The sequence below is a fragment of the Rhea pennata genome, chromosome Z (assembly GCF_028389875.1).
Source record: "Rhea pennata isolate bPtePen1 chromosome Z, bPtePen1.pri, whole genome shotgun sequence".
In the NCBI taxonomy this organism is placed as follows: domain Eukaryota; kingdom Metazoa; phylum Chordata; class Aves; order Rheiformes; family Rheidae; genus Rhea; species Rhea pennata.
This window is the reverse complement of record NC_084702.1, coordinates 9,374,245-9,390,998: the sequence shown is the minus strand read 5'-3', so window position 1 is coordinate 9,390,998 and position 16,754 is coordinate 9,374,245. Positions and strand designations below refer to the sequence as shown.

The 16,754-nt window shown below is 47.0% G+C and overlaps 1 protein-coding gene across 3 annotated transcripts in view; it reads right to left on the bottom strand.

Annotated features, from left to right (window-relative positions):
* CORO2A (coronin 2A) overlaps positions 1-16,754 on the bottom strand; it is a 62,718-nt gene that overhangs the window by 45,850 nt on the left and 114 nt on the right. For 2 of the 3 annotated variants that reach the window (XM_062600556.1, XM_062600559.1), the window contains exon 2: positions 16,582-16,704. In XM_062600556.1, coding sequence (XP_062456540.1) covers positions 16,582-16,701 — 120 coding nt within the window. In that variant the 5' untranslated portion in view covers positions 16,702-16,704. Of the gene's footprint in view, positions 1-12,389; positions 12,427-16,581; positions 16,705-16,754 lie in introns of those variants that run through there. The other variant, XM_062600557.1, reaches the window with a different exon arrangement.

Sequence of the window (16,754 nt, the reverse complement as noted above, 5' to 3'; positions counted from 1 at the left end):
TGAAGATTGGTGAGACAAGCGTCCCTTGGCAGCAGGGCCTGGCCCTCAGCTGATGCAGATATCATCTGCTTGGACCATAAGCAGAAAGGAATTCCAGTACTTTTATCCCCCAAAATTTCCTCTTGAGCCAGGGAGCGCAAGCATTTCATAAAGACTTGGCCTGTACTGAACAGCAAGACTCCACTACCACATTGTGACTCTTGAGGCAGCCTGGTTACCAGCTGTTACCATATCATCTTACCTTTCTAGCAAGAGGCCACAAAGCAGTCCACCAAAAGCCAGGTACAAACCAAAGCCTCAAATTCAAAAAAATTTTATTTACTGTAGTACAAACACCAAATTTTATGAACCTCAAAATAATTCAAGCATGGAGGTTCAGGGCTGGGCTATGGCTACCATGAATGAAACAAAACAGCTCTCCGCAGTACAAGGTGGAGACAGTGAAATCCACAGTGTGACCTTCCTGAGTGTGCCTTCCTCCTGCATTTTTACTGAATCAAAGCAGAAACCATATTTGTTTCTTTGGGGCAGGGAGAAATATGTAAACAGGTCAAGAATAAAAGGCCTCTGATGGTGATATCCACGGCAATACTGCTGCCTCCTCACCATCCAGTATTACTCCATGGTTGTGCTCTTCTATCACGCTGGAACAGCAGGGAGATGGACAAGGGAGCAGATGTGGCTCACAAAAATAGCTCAGCCAGGTTATTTTTAAATGGATAATTTCAGCACAACTAGAGGTAAAGGACTAAGCAGTAAGGGAAGAGAAAAACTGGCTTAAACCACAGCCTCAGGCAGCTACCAAGATACTACCACAAGAAAGCTCAAACTCTCCTATCATCAGACCTGATGAGTAACATAAAACTTTTGAGTACAATCCTCCTGAACATGTAAAGTTAAGTCATATCATGAAGTATAGATTGAACTGCATCCTATCCTTCATTTTACTGCTGGGGTCATTTCCAACTTTACATTGTATCTTTATGTTCAGCCATCCTTAGCAACACTTCCTACTGTCCAGGAACAAGTCTGAAAAGCAAAAGCAAAGTGATAGCAATCAAGGATACAGAATCACAGAAAACTTGAATCTGGAAGGCAGTTCTGGAGGTCTCTAATTCTATCCCCAGCCCCAAGCAGGGCTCACTACAAAGGTATGTCAGGTTGCTCAGCACCTGTTCTAGCTGTTTGCCAGACCTGATCTCCAAGGATGGAGATACAGCAGCTTCTCTGGGAAACCTCTCTGCCTACAATTTTTCAGAGATGGCCCAGGGTGCAGTTGGCCTCCTGCAACACAAGGATACCCACACGGCTCTGGTTCAACTTGCTGCCCACCAGAACTACCCAGGTTTTCACTACAGAGCTGCTGCACCACTACAGGGAGCTGCTACAAATCATGAGCAGAATTTAACATTTATCTTCTCTGAACATCATGAGAGATTCTGTTTCCCCAGAGGCCTAGACTGGCAGAAAGCAGACTGCTGATCCTCCAGGTCACTTAGGAAGTTCCAGGGCTGCAAGTGCCATGGAGGTCTGTTGCCACCTCTTGGAGTTCCCTGCAGTGGCCCCAAACAAGCATCCCATGAGCAATAGCAATGATCCACCCCAGAGATGGGCACTCAAGGCATCCATAGTACTGTTCCTGTTACTTCACTGTCAGTGGAGCCTGGAGCCGCACTTCCTGGAGATTCATGCCTCTCTTACTCAGGTACAGAGAGTAAAATACTACCTGGCTATATGCAAATTGCCTCAGGCCACTGGAGAAGTTGTTTCATGCACAGTACTAAGTCAATATCAACCAGAAATCATGTAGAAAGAAGCAGTCCACCCTCCACAGCATGTGAAGAGACTTGCTCAGTCAATCCAAAGTTCTTTTGGGTGTCCCAGGAGGGACGCAGAGGAGGATCCTCTGAGTTTGATGCCACATTCAGTGGCAACACCATTTTCTGGCAGTTCAGCCTTCGTCTTCCGCACATATCAATGCCTGCAGTGAGTGGTGCTCCTATTTCATTAGCTCTGACAGTAAGAAAGATGATCCATTGAGAAGACAAGTGGCTTCAATCAATAAGGCTTTCAAGAAAATACAGAAGTGGGACAGCAAGGAGACGGGCTGGCAAAGCTCAGAAGGATCCCAAAACTCAACACAACTTCATGGTGTTTATCAGAGCTCCCAGGAAGGGCGGTGGGAACCTGAGTGAAGCAGAGAACAGAGACTCCACCCCAGCTTCTTAGAAGGGGGTGCCCCTCCTTCCGCTGGTTCACTTCCAGCTTTCCAAGATAGCTCACATACCCTGGCAGAAAAGATAAAGCTGTCTTGCCTGCGTTCTCCAGAGACAATACCCTCTTTCACTTGGTTGGTTACCTGGGCAGCAATGAAAATATTATTGCTTATCCACTTCCTTGTAAGTACCTTGTAATTCCACCTTCCAGAGCTTTTCTACCCTGGCAAGAACTGGTTCTGTTATGCAAGAAAAGCAAATACAATGAACCTGGTTCAAAAAAAAAAGAAAAAAGAAAGAAAGAAAAAAAAAGAAAACTCAGTCTCCCCCAAAGTCCTTGGTATAAAAAAAGGAAGTGGTAAAATGCACAGGTTTTATGAGACATTATTTCTTCAAAGAATGTTAGCCTTGAAAAATTCATCATCTGACCCTTTGCAAGCTCAGCAGTTTCTCCTGAGGTCAGAACATCACAGTTTCGCTCTCTGGTTTCATAGTAGCAAGTTTTCTGCAGTTCATGGCCAGGGCAGCTTCTGAAATCCTGGCACTGTGTTTCAGTTCCCCACTGGACAGCGCAGTATGATGCAGTTGGTCTAAGTAGCCTGCCATGTTGTTTGGGAAAGCAATGCCTCTTGGTCCCACTGCACTTTCCTTTCCTGAAGTAAAGAAGCTCTGCAGAGCTAAGCATGCCTGCAGACATCTGTAGCAGACTGTCAGGTACTTCTGTAGAAAGTTTGTCTCCATAATTATCTCTGCTAAAGGCTAAAGTTCATAAAGATTTCCTTGCAGTGAAGCCGAATATCACTGATTTTAAGGGGTTTGCCACTTTTATATAATTCCAAGCCCTTGGTTCGTTGCCTAGAGATTTCTAGGTGGGATCCACTGTGGTGCTCTGAGCTGTGGGTACCACAAGAACGTGGGTAGGCTAGGGAACTGGCCAATGGGATAGTGAGGCAGTGGACACCAAGTGCAGGTATCTATTCAGTTCTGGAAGGCTTGGAAGCTACAGGCTTCACTTCAACATTTGAAAATACAGCCCCAAATCTAATGTGATGAGATCTAACGAAATTACATTCCCATGTGGCTGAGGGTTTGTGCATCACCAGTCCACAGGCTGGGATGCTTGCAGGACGATTAGATTCTTGCTAGCAGGGCCAAGCCTGGCCTTGGATTCTCATCTCCAAAGCCACCTGGAGAAACTTAGAGTCTGACTCACCAGGTGAAATGGAAACTGCTACCGAGCTGGGACACTAACTGGGCTCTGCCTGTCTGGGTAGGAAAGCATGGCATAGATGCAAGGACCTCGCTTTTGGGGGTCTTCAGTCCCACCTCTCAGCAAGACTGGCCACAGCACTAAATCAGGCAGCTCTGGAGTCTCCAAAACCCCCAAGGATGACTTGTCCCAGGGCTGGGAAAAGCTTTCCCTACTGTCTGACCTAATTCTCTCAAGCTGCAACTTAAGTCCTTTTCTGTTTTGCTATATTACCTGGCACTGCCAAGAAGAGTTTGGCTCTGTAACTGCCCTTCTAGTAGCTGTAGGGTGCTATTGGCAAATCAGTTTGCCAGCAACAGACACAGGTACCTACTAACACAGACTAGAAAACAAAAATAGGATAGATCCCTCCAATGAGCCCAGAGCAAAAAGAAAGGACCCCTGCCACTCCAGGAAAGATGCACAACCTTCTTCTCTTAAAGAAGGCAGGCAATATCAGGAAGTAATTGTCAAAACCTGGACATGCAGAATTTTTTCACCTTACTTATATCAACTGCATAGGAAATTAAAAAAAAAAAAAAAAAAAAAAAAAAAAAAGGAAAAAACATTTATGTGCCCAGACAAAGGAAAGTGTGGGGAGATCTCCCACACATAAGCGCTGCTCATGGAATTGCTTTGTAATTCCAATCTCTTAGACAGGCTGCTTAAATCAACATCTCTGTTCTCTTGGAAACTCCTAACTAACTTAGGAGCTCTCTAATAGCTCATCTGATATATGACAAACTAGCAAGAGGTTGTGGCAAAAGCAGATATTACAGACAAAAAAAGACACTAATGTCCTCTACAAGGTCACAGATTTGAACATCACCAGTCAGGAGGCAGAGACAGTGGAAGAGGGAATCTCTCTGCTCTCAAGCAGCCAATGGGCATGGAACTCTCTTGTATGAACTTAGGTGCCTGCGAATGACAATTTAAAAAGCTGGATCTGAAGAGGAGTGAGGAAACTGTCTGGGGAAGACACACTGTCCCACTGCAACACCCCCTTCCTGCAGTCCTTCAGGCTGAGGAGCACCTATGGCAGATTTGCTATGACCCATCTGAATTTCCCTTCTGCAGGTTTCCTCACCCTCCTTCTAATACTGTTACTTTCCAAGACAAGCATCTGTTTCTCCAGCTGAGATGACATCCTTGCCCACAAGCTGATCTTTTCTCTGTCTTCAACTCAACTTATGGCCATCTGAGTCTCAAAGATTTTTTGAGCTTAGCTTTCTCTTTAGTCAGAAGTCCTTAATGGACTTTTTGCCTGCGGATTCATCTCATTTCTTTTCTTTAGCCATATCCCCAACATCCTGCAACAACAAGTTGCACAGTTTACCTGCATCTTTCTAAACCCCCACAACAGAGCTTGTCCTGCAAGACAAACAGAAAAAGCATAAACATTGCTATATATTTTAGTATGTAAGATACAAGCTGTCATGAAGCCATGGAAAAGTTCATGTTGCAAGTCATGTTGTCAGGGAAGAAAGAATACGTGGGACACTGGAAAACTCTTCTAAAAAAGGCAAAACCTTATATAAAATAAGACTTCAGTTTCATCCTTTTTTAAAAAATCAGACATAAGCAAACTGTGACGTCACACCCCTTTTGACTTATCAAAAAGATCTGCTCTCAATCAAGCTTAGGAAATTCTGTTCCACTAACAGCATCGTATTGGCTGAGCACCAAAACCAAGCTCACAACATTAAGAGATTCCTTAAAAAGGAACAACAAAAGAGATTTACTGACATTTGCTTTGAAACCTCCAGGATGACCACAGGATTCTCGAGGACATCCTTTGTGATGGAGTGGACCCATAAAGCAGATGTGTGCTGTGACAGGAAGTTTGGGATTGCTGCCATTCATTCAAGCCTAAGGCTCAGCAATAATCCAAAAGAAAAAAAAAAAAAAAAAAAAAAAAAAAAAAAAAAAAAAAAAGAAAGAAAAATAGGAGATTGGGATTATGGTTTCCAGGTAGACTTTAGCTATGGATTGTCTGGGTTTAACTCCTTGAAACTTTGTTTCCTGATAGCATTATCAGGCTTTCACTTATATTGTAGTCATAGTATCACAGTCAAATTTAGGCTGTGAGGGACCTATGAGGGCCTCTAGCCAAGCCTCTTGCTCAAAGCAGGGCCAGCTTCGAAGTCAGATCAAGTTGCTCAGGGCCTTGTCCATGTCACTTCTGAAAATCTCCAGAGAGGGCAGGGCACAGTCAAGTGAGCCTCTATCTAGTTATTATCTGTAACCTCAGCAGTCAACACGCACCAGCCTCAAGGAGGGTATCTGTCCTACATGGTGCTCTACCGCTACAACAACTGACCACTTAACACCACCTCCAGCCAATGAAGTCAGTAAACTCCATCTCCTCTCAGAAGACACCTTTAAAGCAGCTCAGAGGATTCCTGCCTTCAAAGTGTCATTCCTCCAATGGCTAAGAGTCTCAGAAGACAAAGGCAGCTATCCATTTGGGAAGATGGACTCACTTTGGGTTCCTAAAGGCAAAGCCAGGCAGGACATGCCAGCAACTTGGAGAGTTGAGCATATGCTCTACCATAGTGAAAGGGCCATCTTCACAAGTGATAACTCTGTGTACCCTACATGGGAAATAAATCTCTGCAGGACTGCAAGCAGTTGCTGTTTGACTAACAGCAAGTGGGGAGATATCACCTGCTTCCAGGAAACACTGGTCTCTGCACTGGATGACATAATTTAGGAAATCATCCTGTCTGATTTTTAAAGTTTCTAGCAATGGGGTGGCTACCACCACCCTGGGAAGTAGGTCCAGTAATTGTTCCTCCATACTGACAAAAACACAACCACTTCATTACTTTGCCAAGTAATAACTTCTGCTTACATTTATTGGATCTTTGTCAACCAAACTAAAGACCTGTTATCTAAAAAGATACAACAGGATTCTGATCTTTTCAACTTTGCAGGAAACCTGGACACCAGGAAAGATGAAAACCTGAGCTTTTACTTATGAGATCTCAGGGTGGGTTTGCTTGCTTCAATAATTTGCTTGCCTGACAAGGTGCATCACAGCCATAGCTCTTCTGTAGGTCCTTAATGTATGGCATGGAGCGGGGAGGCATGAATCCTGAACAGATACAAGGAGCCATGAAGTCAAGCTGTTCAGTCCCTAGCTAAGCCTTTAAATGAGTGCTGTGGTTTTTTAAAAAGTCAAGAATCTAGTTCCTACTGATTTCTGTGGAAGCTGCTGGATGCTAGGCTATCATTAGCAAAATTAATCTTTTCATTTAAGACTTCAGGCACCAGCTGCTGAAATTAAGACTTCAGTAAATTTGGACAGAAAAATGAGCTATGCAGCTGTGACCACAGGCAGGAGGGGTCAGAACAAAGACTCTGATCCTCCCTTACTGTAAGGTAGAGTGCCTCCACATATAGGAGATGAATGTTATGAGAGCAGGACCTTGAAGCAATGCTCCTTAGATTTTGTTTTCATTCCTCTGTGTGTATGTATTTTGGTATTCAAATTACATTAGAGAAAACAGCAGAGAGAAAAAATAATGGAAATTAATTACATTTAAGTAGATGTTAGCGAGGCAATCTCTGACTTCTTCTATTTGTCTATTGCAATTACAGAGCTGTCTGGGTTTTCTGGGCGTATTATTCTGCAATCTTGTTCCTAGCACAAGCTGCTTTTAGGGACCAGATCCTATGGATGAAACTGAAGGATGTAAAGGAAGACTGGTCTTTCCTGGCATCTTTCACATTAACAGAGTTCTCAGTAATTTCTTTGTGGGGTTCCTTAGAAAGAAGCACTGTAGCTGTGCTGACAGGTCAGGTGAAATTGTAGCTACATTTTTCTATGGCTATATATTTTATATTTTCCCAAGATGTGCATAACCTAGCTCATGGCAAACAACGTGAAACACTGGTTTAAATAATTGAAGGATATAGCTTTGTTTTAATAATTCAGGACCTGTGTCTGACACAGTCAGAACCTCACAAATAACTATGTGGAGGGTGACTAAAAGCTGAAGGGCAGCTGCAGACCCAAACCTTTGGCAGTCTGAAAAGGAGAACCTCACAAGTATTTTAGGGGAAAAGAAGCGCTGTGCTACCAAGAAGAGTGAAAAAGCAATTTCTGGACTCAGTGTGACAGAGCAGATGCATGACAATGACACCAGGTGGTATTCATGAGAAGCACCAGTTGGGGGTCCTTTTGGCAGAGGGGAAAAACATGCTATCTACAAAGGCTTCCTGGCTGAATTTCCCCCAGGCTAAGCTGGAGCAAGACAGGCAGCTCTCAGAAGAGATGAGATTTCAGAGTCCAGCCCACTCCGCCTGGCTCCTGCCTGTGCCTTATCTCTGACTGTCATATCTCCACTTCCAGCACAAGCTAGAGTCACGAGGCTTGGTCTCATATTTGGTTTCACTAGTGTAATCATGACCTGGACAGCCTCGTCCAACCTCTTTTTCCCAGGAGGAGCTCTCCCTTACAGCTGCCTCCTGTCCTATTTAAACACAGCTTCTGGAGCAGCAGGAAGAAGAATATGGTGGAGTTTGGCCTCTCCTGCTTTCCTGGAAGTTATCTAATCAGTTTCCATGGACTTTGTCTCAAGCTCAGCCATAAAAATACCATAAAGACAGGGAGTTTCTGCTTCTTTTTTCTTCCTTATCATTTTTATCTGTGACTTTATCCCACACAGAGAAAGAATCAGTGCAGCCCTCCATGCACAGTACATCCTCTTTGCAGGTTGGAGCTTCTGTGTTTCCTGGGCAGAACCAACTCACTAGACTGGAAAAAAAGAAAAAAAAAAAATCTTTGCATAAACCAGAACCCAGAGAAACGCCTCAAAGAGACAGGCAGAAGGATGCCAACCTTTGGGTGCTGCTTTGGAAAATGTGAAACTGTGTGAAATGAAGCAGAGAACAGGTAAATAGGGGCTGGAGCCACGCATTATCAGTGGTCCCTCTGTGGGTAGCTGTACGACTCTCAGCTCTAGAAGGAGGTTGACTTGGCTAAAAGTTGGAAAATCCCATTCATGAATTTCAAAGTGCTTTAGAAATAGTAAACAGCAGCAGCAGCATTTCCCTTATACAGCACTGCAGGCTGTATTTTCAGAATGGAAAATTGCTGGCCAGCCTGTAGCATCACAGAGGGAAAATCCCTAGAAAAACAGGGCAGTTTGGCTTTTCCCAGTAAACCAGAATAACCATGTGTGTGTCACGCCCCCTCAGCCCTTACAGCTTCCTGGAGTATCTAAAGGTCTTTTTTGTTTCTTCTGCAGAAAGGCAGAAGGCGCCTCAGTATAATTGCTACGTGCTGCAGGCTGCTTGTCTCAATCAGGTCTCTGCAGCCTGGACAGCTTAATGTGTACTTAGTAGGAGAGAAGCCAGGTAACTATTACATGTGAAACTGCTCACTTCATTATCATGCCACAGTCTGCTTTTGTCATGGGAGCAGGAGACCAGACTGTCTGTTGCGCTGTTTTGCATCCGCTGTTTTGCATCCGGAGGCAGCTGGCGCTTGCTGTTTCAAAGAGCAGCCCCTGTCCAGCCTCCCAAGGGACAGCCTTGCAGCTCCTGCTAGGTCTGAAAAGGAGTTTTAGTACAGCTAGCCTTAGCAATTCACCAGCTCCCCCAGCATCCCACTGGTGAACTATTGTTCACCCTATTTGGAGTATTGGGTACTATTTTTATTGCTAATAAACACTGCTACTGTTTATTAATGCCAGATATGAATACTCTAATAAGGTGGGGGCCTTTTCTTTGAAACAAACAGTTCAAGCAAACTTTCTTGGAGAGGGTTTACATCCAAGGGTGGAGGAGTGGGTCTAACCACTAATTATCAAGATAGTGCTGGGGTTCCTGCGCAGCAGTGCACAGTAGCAGGCAGGGAACTGCCTGTTCTGGGACGGCCTCCCTCCAACCGGTTTCTTCACAAAAGGTTCGTTTCACAAACCACCCTCCAACAGTCTCCCCATTAAAATCCCTGCTGTTGAAATCATGGGTGGGATGGAGGCATTATGCCTCCAGAGTCAATGGGAACCAAGGAATACAGAAATATCAGAGGCAGTGAACTGACTACAACAGATGAGGATTTTGCAATGTCATACAGAGCAAAAGACCTATTTTAGTTTGCCCCTAAAACAGCTATACCTCCCTGCAAAAGCATCACCTCTGCTTCCAGGGATTTATACAAAGCCTTCAGGTCTCTCACTAAATCATTTTAACACTAAAACCTCCATGCTGCCTGGGCACCTGCTGCTCACAGCACATAGATCTGCTCAATACTGAATGTAGACCGCCAGCACTCAGACAACCAAGAAGTACATGCAGCATTCAGGCATCCAGTGCGCCAGACACCCCACAGATAAGAAAAACATGCCACTCACACAGGAGCCACAAGCCACCTCCAGAAACCTGCAGCCTGGCCCGTGCCGCCTGCCCAGAGGCAGACTGCCTAGAAAACTGCGAGAAACACATCACAGAGGCAGGCATCCCAAAATCTGTTTATCATCCAACAACTGAAAAACTTAACAGATGCAGAAAGGTTGAAAATACTGTCCATCTGTTGAAATTCGCTCCAAGAAATCCAGTCAGAGGGGTCAGAAAAACACATTTGAAAGACAGGCAGAAAACTACCCCACTGGCACAGATAGCGAAAAACCCAGCACAACTCTGGATACCCTGAAATTACATTACTGAACTGGCAATAGGAAATCAACCTATTACATATAGACAACCAGCAACCAGCCTGGTCCACAGGTCTAAAGCAAGAAAAGCTTTGTTCCCAGCTGAATTGTGAGGCAGCCTGGTGCAGCTGGCAGTGCAGAGGGCCATGCCTCCCCTCTCCTTCCCCATCTTTAAGAAGCAATCACCCTGCCTCTTCAAGCACTGCGCTAGAGTTCCCTGAGATGCTACCACCCAAACAGGAACTCCCTGTTTCTCGTTCAGTCATCCCCTGTCTCTAATCAAACCACCACAGATCAGAGCTCTCCACACAGGGCACAGTGAGTGGGAGAACAAAGGGAACAGGGACACACAGGCTGATCCTTTGTTAAACCACCAGGCAGCCTGCATTTTGAAGATTAAAAGAAAACCAACAACCAGCTTCTCTCCAGCGTTCTGCAATTTCTCCACAGAGTTTGTTTCCCTTGAGCACCTGGGAGGCCAGAAGAGGTTAAGCCTGTCCAGGCAAATTTTACAGGGATTGCAGCAAGCACAATGCCTCGTTAGGAATCACAAGTGAGAGGAGGATTGGGAATGGCTGGGATGCTGCAGGGCTGTTTTTCCATACTCCAAAGCAAGACAGGGAGGGCACCACTCCCTGCATGGTGAATGATGGGGAGTGCTCTGCAAGGCTCTGCATGTGGCTAGCTTTCCCAGGCCATCAAGAACTTGTCTGTTAACTGCCATAATCCTTGCATATTCCTTCACAACAACCTGCCTTAGCTCCAGAGACACAGGGTCAAAGCCAGGTGCATAGGAAGAAGCAATACTCCAAAGCTGTGCTGCTGCATGTCAACCTCTCTCAAGGGCTTGCCTTGCAACCAGGGTACCCCACCACCAGAGAACATGGCCCAGATATCCCTTAGATGGCTGTCACCATAGACTGTGCATGATACCACTTAATCTGGCATCAAGCAGCCAAAATCAACAATGGCTCCAGCACAAGGGGGCCAAATGTAATCATTCCCCCATCCCTCTCCCCACACGCATTATGTTTCTCTCTGTATCATAAGCAAAGTTACACAAGTACTAGACTGTGCCACTTGTTGAACCAGCAAGCAGGGCTGACAGGAAGTATAGGCTTTCCAGAGAGGCAGCATGATGCTGACTTCAATCTGTCTCAAGTCAGCATGAACCTGTGTTGCTCTGTGCATCTGCTGTGCACCTCTGAGTTGAAAACAACTCTAAGCAGATAGCCTAGAAGCCAATGAGCTCCAGTCAAGGGCTGGATTTTGGTCTGTGACATTCTGCATAAAAGACAACCTCGCAGTTACCTACAGAAAAAGGTCCTGTAACGAGATGTAGCTGGAAAGTGAAATTCCTGCCCAAGGGAAGGCGCACACAATATCCCCTGCTCCAGTGACGCAGATGTTAATCCAACCATCAGCTATGTCCTGCCACAGCGGAGAGAGCTCCCATACATGCCTGGATGACTTAGGGAGCACAGCACAGGATGCTTCCCGCCAACATTGCTCCCACCCATATTAAGGCACATCTCTGTATCTGAGAGCCACCTGGAGCCCCCAAGCTTTCCAGAGCGGTGTTTCCCTGACAGCTGCAGATTCAAAAGCTGTGGAAGGGTGAACACCTCTCCTCCTCTGGTGAAAGCAGCAGGTCTGCATAGGGTTTGGTGGGAGGGTATGGGCACTGCAAGCAGCCACAGGCACAGCCAAGACCTGCTTCTCCGTGGAAAACCATACCCTGGCTGCACAAAGCAGGGTGGGGCCCTGCGGAAGCTCAGGCATCCCGCATCCCAGCGCGCCTGCCACTCGCCTTCTCAGCTGCACAGTCTGGGTACCAGGCAAGCAGGGCCTTCCCGGGACGGCAGGAGAGGCGCCTCAGCTGACCAGACATCCCTGCCACTTGCAGAGCAAAGGCAGTCAGCCACCCCCTCGGGCCGAGTGCCGGGGCTGCCCCGTGGGGTGATGTGGGGCACTGCGGGGCAAACTTCCCCCTCCCCATGCCGGGAAGGCACAGCCGTGCCACGGCCGGCTGCTCCCCTCCTCAGCGGGGCAGCGCCAGGGCTAATCCCGTCCCCCGCCGCAGCCACTGCCACCCCACGCGTGACCCCCGTTCCCGCGACACTGGCTCGTACAAGCCGGCTGCGGCAGGTGGCCCGAGCTGCGCGGCGGCGCCCCGGCACAAAGACCCCCTCGCTTCCCACCCCCCCGCCCCCCCGTGCGCGTCCCTCCCACGCGTGTCGCCGGCGCCCCCGGGTCTCCTACCCTGGCGGCAGGTCGGCGCGCCCGGCCGGCGGCGCTGCAGGCGTGCACAGCGGAGCCGCGCCGCGCCGCGCCGCGCCGGCCCCGCCCCGCCCCGCCCCGACAGCGGTGACAGTCGCGACACGGCCCCACCTCCACCTCCCCTGCCGCGAGTGAGCCCAGGGGCGGCCGCTGGCTCGGTTTCCCACCGACAAACGCACCGCAGACAGGCGGATATCGGACGGTGCTCTTGAAGCGCCTCTTGCTGCCAGCTGGAAAATGTGCTGGAGACCTCCAGAGGTCCCTTCCACTTCCCGAAGCAGGTCTCTCTCAGGGACATGCTGCTACCAGCTATGAATTCAGTGCCATCCTCTCTCAGGCAGAGCAGGGTGTTTGCTTTTCTGCTTTTTTATTTATTTTGGCACATCTTCTTTCGGTAGGCTCTCTGACCCAGCCTGCTCTGTGGTGGGTGTCACCGCAACAGGTAGGTCCTACTGGACTGTGCCTGGCAGTGCACTGGAAAGGTCAGGTGTGTTTTCCTAGGTGATCATCCTGACATCTGAGGGCTTTGCCATCATCTGCATAGTGCGCTACCCCAAGACCCTGCTGTAGTTTGCACAGCTGCTGAGGACATGCCAGCATTTTTCTGTATCTTAAGTGTACTGCACTCTGCTGTGTCTGCACCTGTATGACCTGTATTAATGTGCCAGCCTTAGCTAGCAGCCACTGGCTTCCTCTGCAGTCCTTAGCAGATGCGGATATGCTGGCTCATGTGAACCTAAATCAGCAGGCCTTCACATATGCCAAATGGCTTCAGAGACCTTCTCGTGCTTGCAAAATTCACACACTGTGGGGTTCATTCATTCCCTGGCACACCAGAAGCCCCCCTAATACCGTGTATGAGGAACATGGCAAGTAGATGGCAATGCCCAAGATCAGTCAAAAAGGCATGGAGATTTATTTGGCCAGGTAAGATCACTGCTCCTGTCTGAACACAGCCTCAGAGACAGCTGGCTCTTCTCCACACCTTAGTCCCCCTAGTCACCGGGTAGCACTGGCAGTTCCAGACTGCGTCAAGGAACAGGACAGGACTATCAGTTTGGGTGTCTTCCACAGATGATATGCTGCAATTCAGGTGTCTCTACACTGATTCTGCAAGATGGGAGCCCACTAGTGCCTCAGGCCAGCTGAAGTCCTTGTGGGGAGGAACAGCAATCCCACCTAATCTGTCAACAGAGTTAACAGAATTTCAGAAGTAACCACTAGCCCACAAGAGTGATCTCCATGCTTGCTGCCAGCTTCCAGGCTAGGACAATCCTGGAGACTGAGGCAGTTGAGCACAGAATGAGCCTTTGAGAAGCACTGTCCATGGATGGAGCACAAGCCAGCTGCTGATACCAAGCCATGGTGCTTGTGCAACAACTGTATTGGTTTTCCCTAGACCAATGATGATGGGAATAAGGCATCTGGAACATCTTCGCACCCTCACGGCGCGTGCTCTTGTCTTTACCACAGAAGAAATGCAGGACTTATCAGGTGCAGAGGTACACATCACCGCCAGTGATTCCGTTCACACACTCTGGGCTATATCAGCCTGATTTAGTTTTATAAGATTGCACCCTAGGACTGACAGGAGAACAAAGATTTCTTGGCTTGGGGTTCTGTGTGGTGGAACACTTCCCTCCTGACTGTAGCCCTATCCATTGTAGTCATCTCTAGCTGTGCTCATCATAGGGATTTTCTAGAGGAGTAATTACTGGAGAAAAGATGATACGTGAGTGCTGTTCCCCAGGGCTTTTTTAGATGTTGGCCCTGAAACAAAGTGAACTGCTGCCCCCTTTGCAGTCTGTAAGTCTGGGTAGCTGGCACCCTTCTGTTGGTTCTGGGATGTCCTTGGCAACTGGGATGAATCCTACTCTTTGGTCTTCCTTTCCTGGAACTGCTCGGCTGATAATCCAATAGCAAGGGCCTACCTGAGCAACTGCAGCTGTGCCCACAGAGCTGACTTGGAACAAGAAACTCACTGAGGTGACTCTGAGGTACTGTTCCCCAGCATAACTCTCCCAGCCTGATTTGGCAGCATGACTAGCCCCATCCACAGAGCACCCTCACATAGCACTTCTGCTCTGTAAAGAGCCTCCAGCAGCTCCAAGAAAATGCTGTCGTTCATTCTTTCCATTGTAATTCAAAAGCAAAAGCTGGAGCAATGTGCCCTAGAGCTCTCTCCTGCCTCACATTCGTAAGTACCAGAAATCAGTCCATAAGCAGGGTAATGTGATTGTTAGGAATCTACCCCCAGATTGTCTAAAATTAATGACAAGTAAAAGAGTACCACCACAGCCAGCAGGGTTCATTATGAAAGGAAGCTTGACAAAGGCATAGAAAAGCACCACTGTTGGTCCATTACGAGCAGAAACGACATATGGCAGTACAGCCTGCTGCAGGCAGCCACAAAGAACAGAGCTGGAAATCATTGTGGCTGCTCTGCATTGCAGGAACTACATCAGTGTAGTCATATTCATGGTGTCCATACAGCTATGGCCACAGAGCAGGGTCTGCCTTGCAGGCATCAGTTGCAGAAGCATATGAAAAGAGACAGAAGAAAAACTTTCTGCTTGATGCCTCCCGTAACCCTAGGACGCCAGGCCGGGTGGGCATGGCCAATTTGCAGAGTCAATATTCTCAAGGAGGCACAATCTGAGGCTGTGTTATACCAGCACATGGCCTGGTACATCTACATTGAAAAGAAGCTGCTGCAACAAGCACCATACAGTGCATGATCCCAGCCTGCAGACGAATAGGGGCCAGTTGCGCCTGGCCCTGTGCTCATTTTAGATGGAGCCCTTCTTGGATTGCTTCTAGTAGTAGTATACATATACCTCCCAAAGGCTGGCTGGGGTCAGATTAGACTGCCACATGGAAGAAACCTCTATTTAGTTATACCCAATTATTATCACATTTAATAAGAATGTCCGTAGTTTAGCCATAATTATTTCCAGCACTGCAAAGTTCAAGATTGCTGTGCAACATGTACAGTGGCAGGTGGTGAGGGGTAGGACAGAAGATGGACCCCTTCAACACTTCAACACACATCAACATTTAAAATGCTGTTGTGGTAACAGGGTCAAAACTGGAAGTCTTTTCAGAGTTTATGGCATTGGCATTCTCCCTTCATATGCAAGGGTTTTCATTATGTTGAAAAATACTAAATTATTGGAAGCTAAAGCAAAAAATGACAACTGGTTTTAATTCCCTTTTGGATTTTTTTTCTCCACACAAAATGTTACTGTAAACATTACTTTTGTGCTAACAGAATCACTTTAAAGAAAAATTAAGATACTACTTTAAGCATGGGACTGATATTGGGCCTGGTATTATTTTTTTCTGAACAGACTTTAAAATTCAGTTTTACTGGGAGTCCTCTACGTGGTCATGTTAACTTGGATTTTGCCTGAAGTCGCCAAGCTGCCTGACAGCTTGGCACCAGACTGTGCCAAATAGGTTTGTATTACAAAAATTAAGCTTAAAACCACAGCAGATATTGATTTGCAAACTGGAATCTCAAAGCCAGGCTTTGTACCTGGCAGGAAGCCACTGGTTAGTAAGAACAAGAAACCAGGACTTTTTCTCACTGAGAGTGGACTGTGTGCCTGAAGTGAGCACCTGGCTGCAGCAAGATGTGCACCCCAAATGTGCTGGCTACAGTGAGCTGTATCTTGTCTTCCACTTATTAATGTGCTGTATTGTTTTTCTCTTCAAAGAGCTGCTAAGCCTGAGCAGAAAGTGTATGGCAGTATTCTCACACCTCCGTTTTTAAGTACAACCTACAGCTTCTCATTGAACTCTGTGGAAGGGATTAAATTGCTTCGGCACTGCCACTGTGGCCCTGTAGTAACCTGGGAAAACATTAACTCAACATACAGACAACCTCTCTGGGATCACCTCTTTCTGGGGCTGCACGTCAGGATACACGAGTACAGGGAGTGGCTTTGCTGTGCACAAGCATTTTTGTTGTGCACCAGCATTTTGTACTCAAGGGCTTAGCTACAGAATACAAAGGTAATGATGGTTATTAGTTAGGTTATAACCATTGGTGATAACCACTAGGGCCGTTATAAAGGTCCTTCTAGCCCAATACTCAGTGTCAACATGGGGTTAAGATGGATGTCTGAAGAAGTCTCCCAGCCTCTATCCATTTTGCAACTCAGTGACTTACTAAGCCAGCGGGGGATCTCCATGTATTTGGCAACTCTCCATGGATTTGTCCCCTCAAGACCATGCAAACTCCTGGCAGCCTCAATGTCCTGCAGCAAGGCAATCCACAGATTAATTCCATATTCTGGAAGAAACAAACATACAAACTAAGCCATCCTCTGTAGTATCAGGATT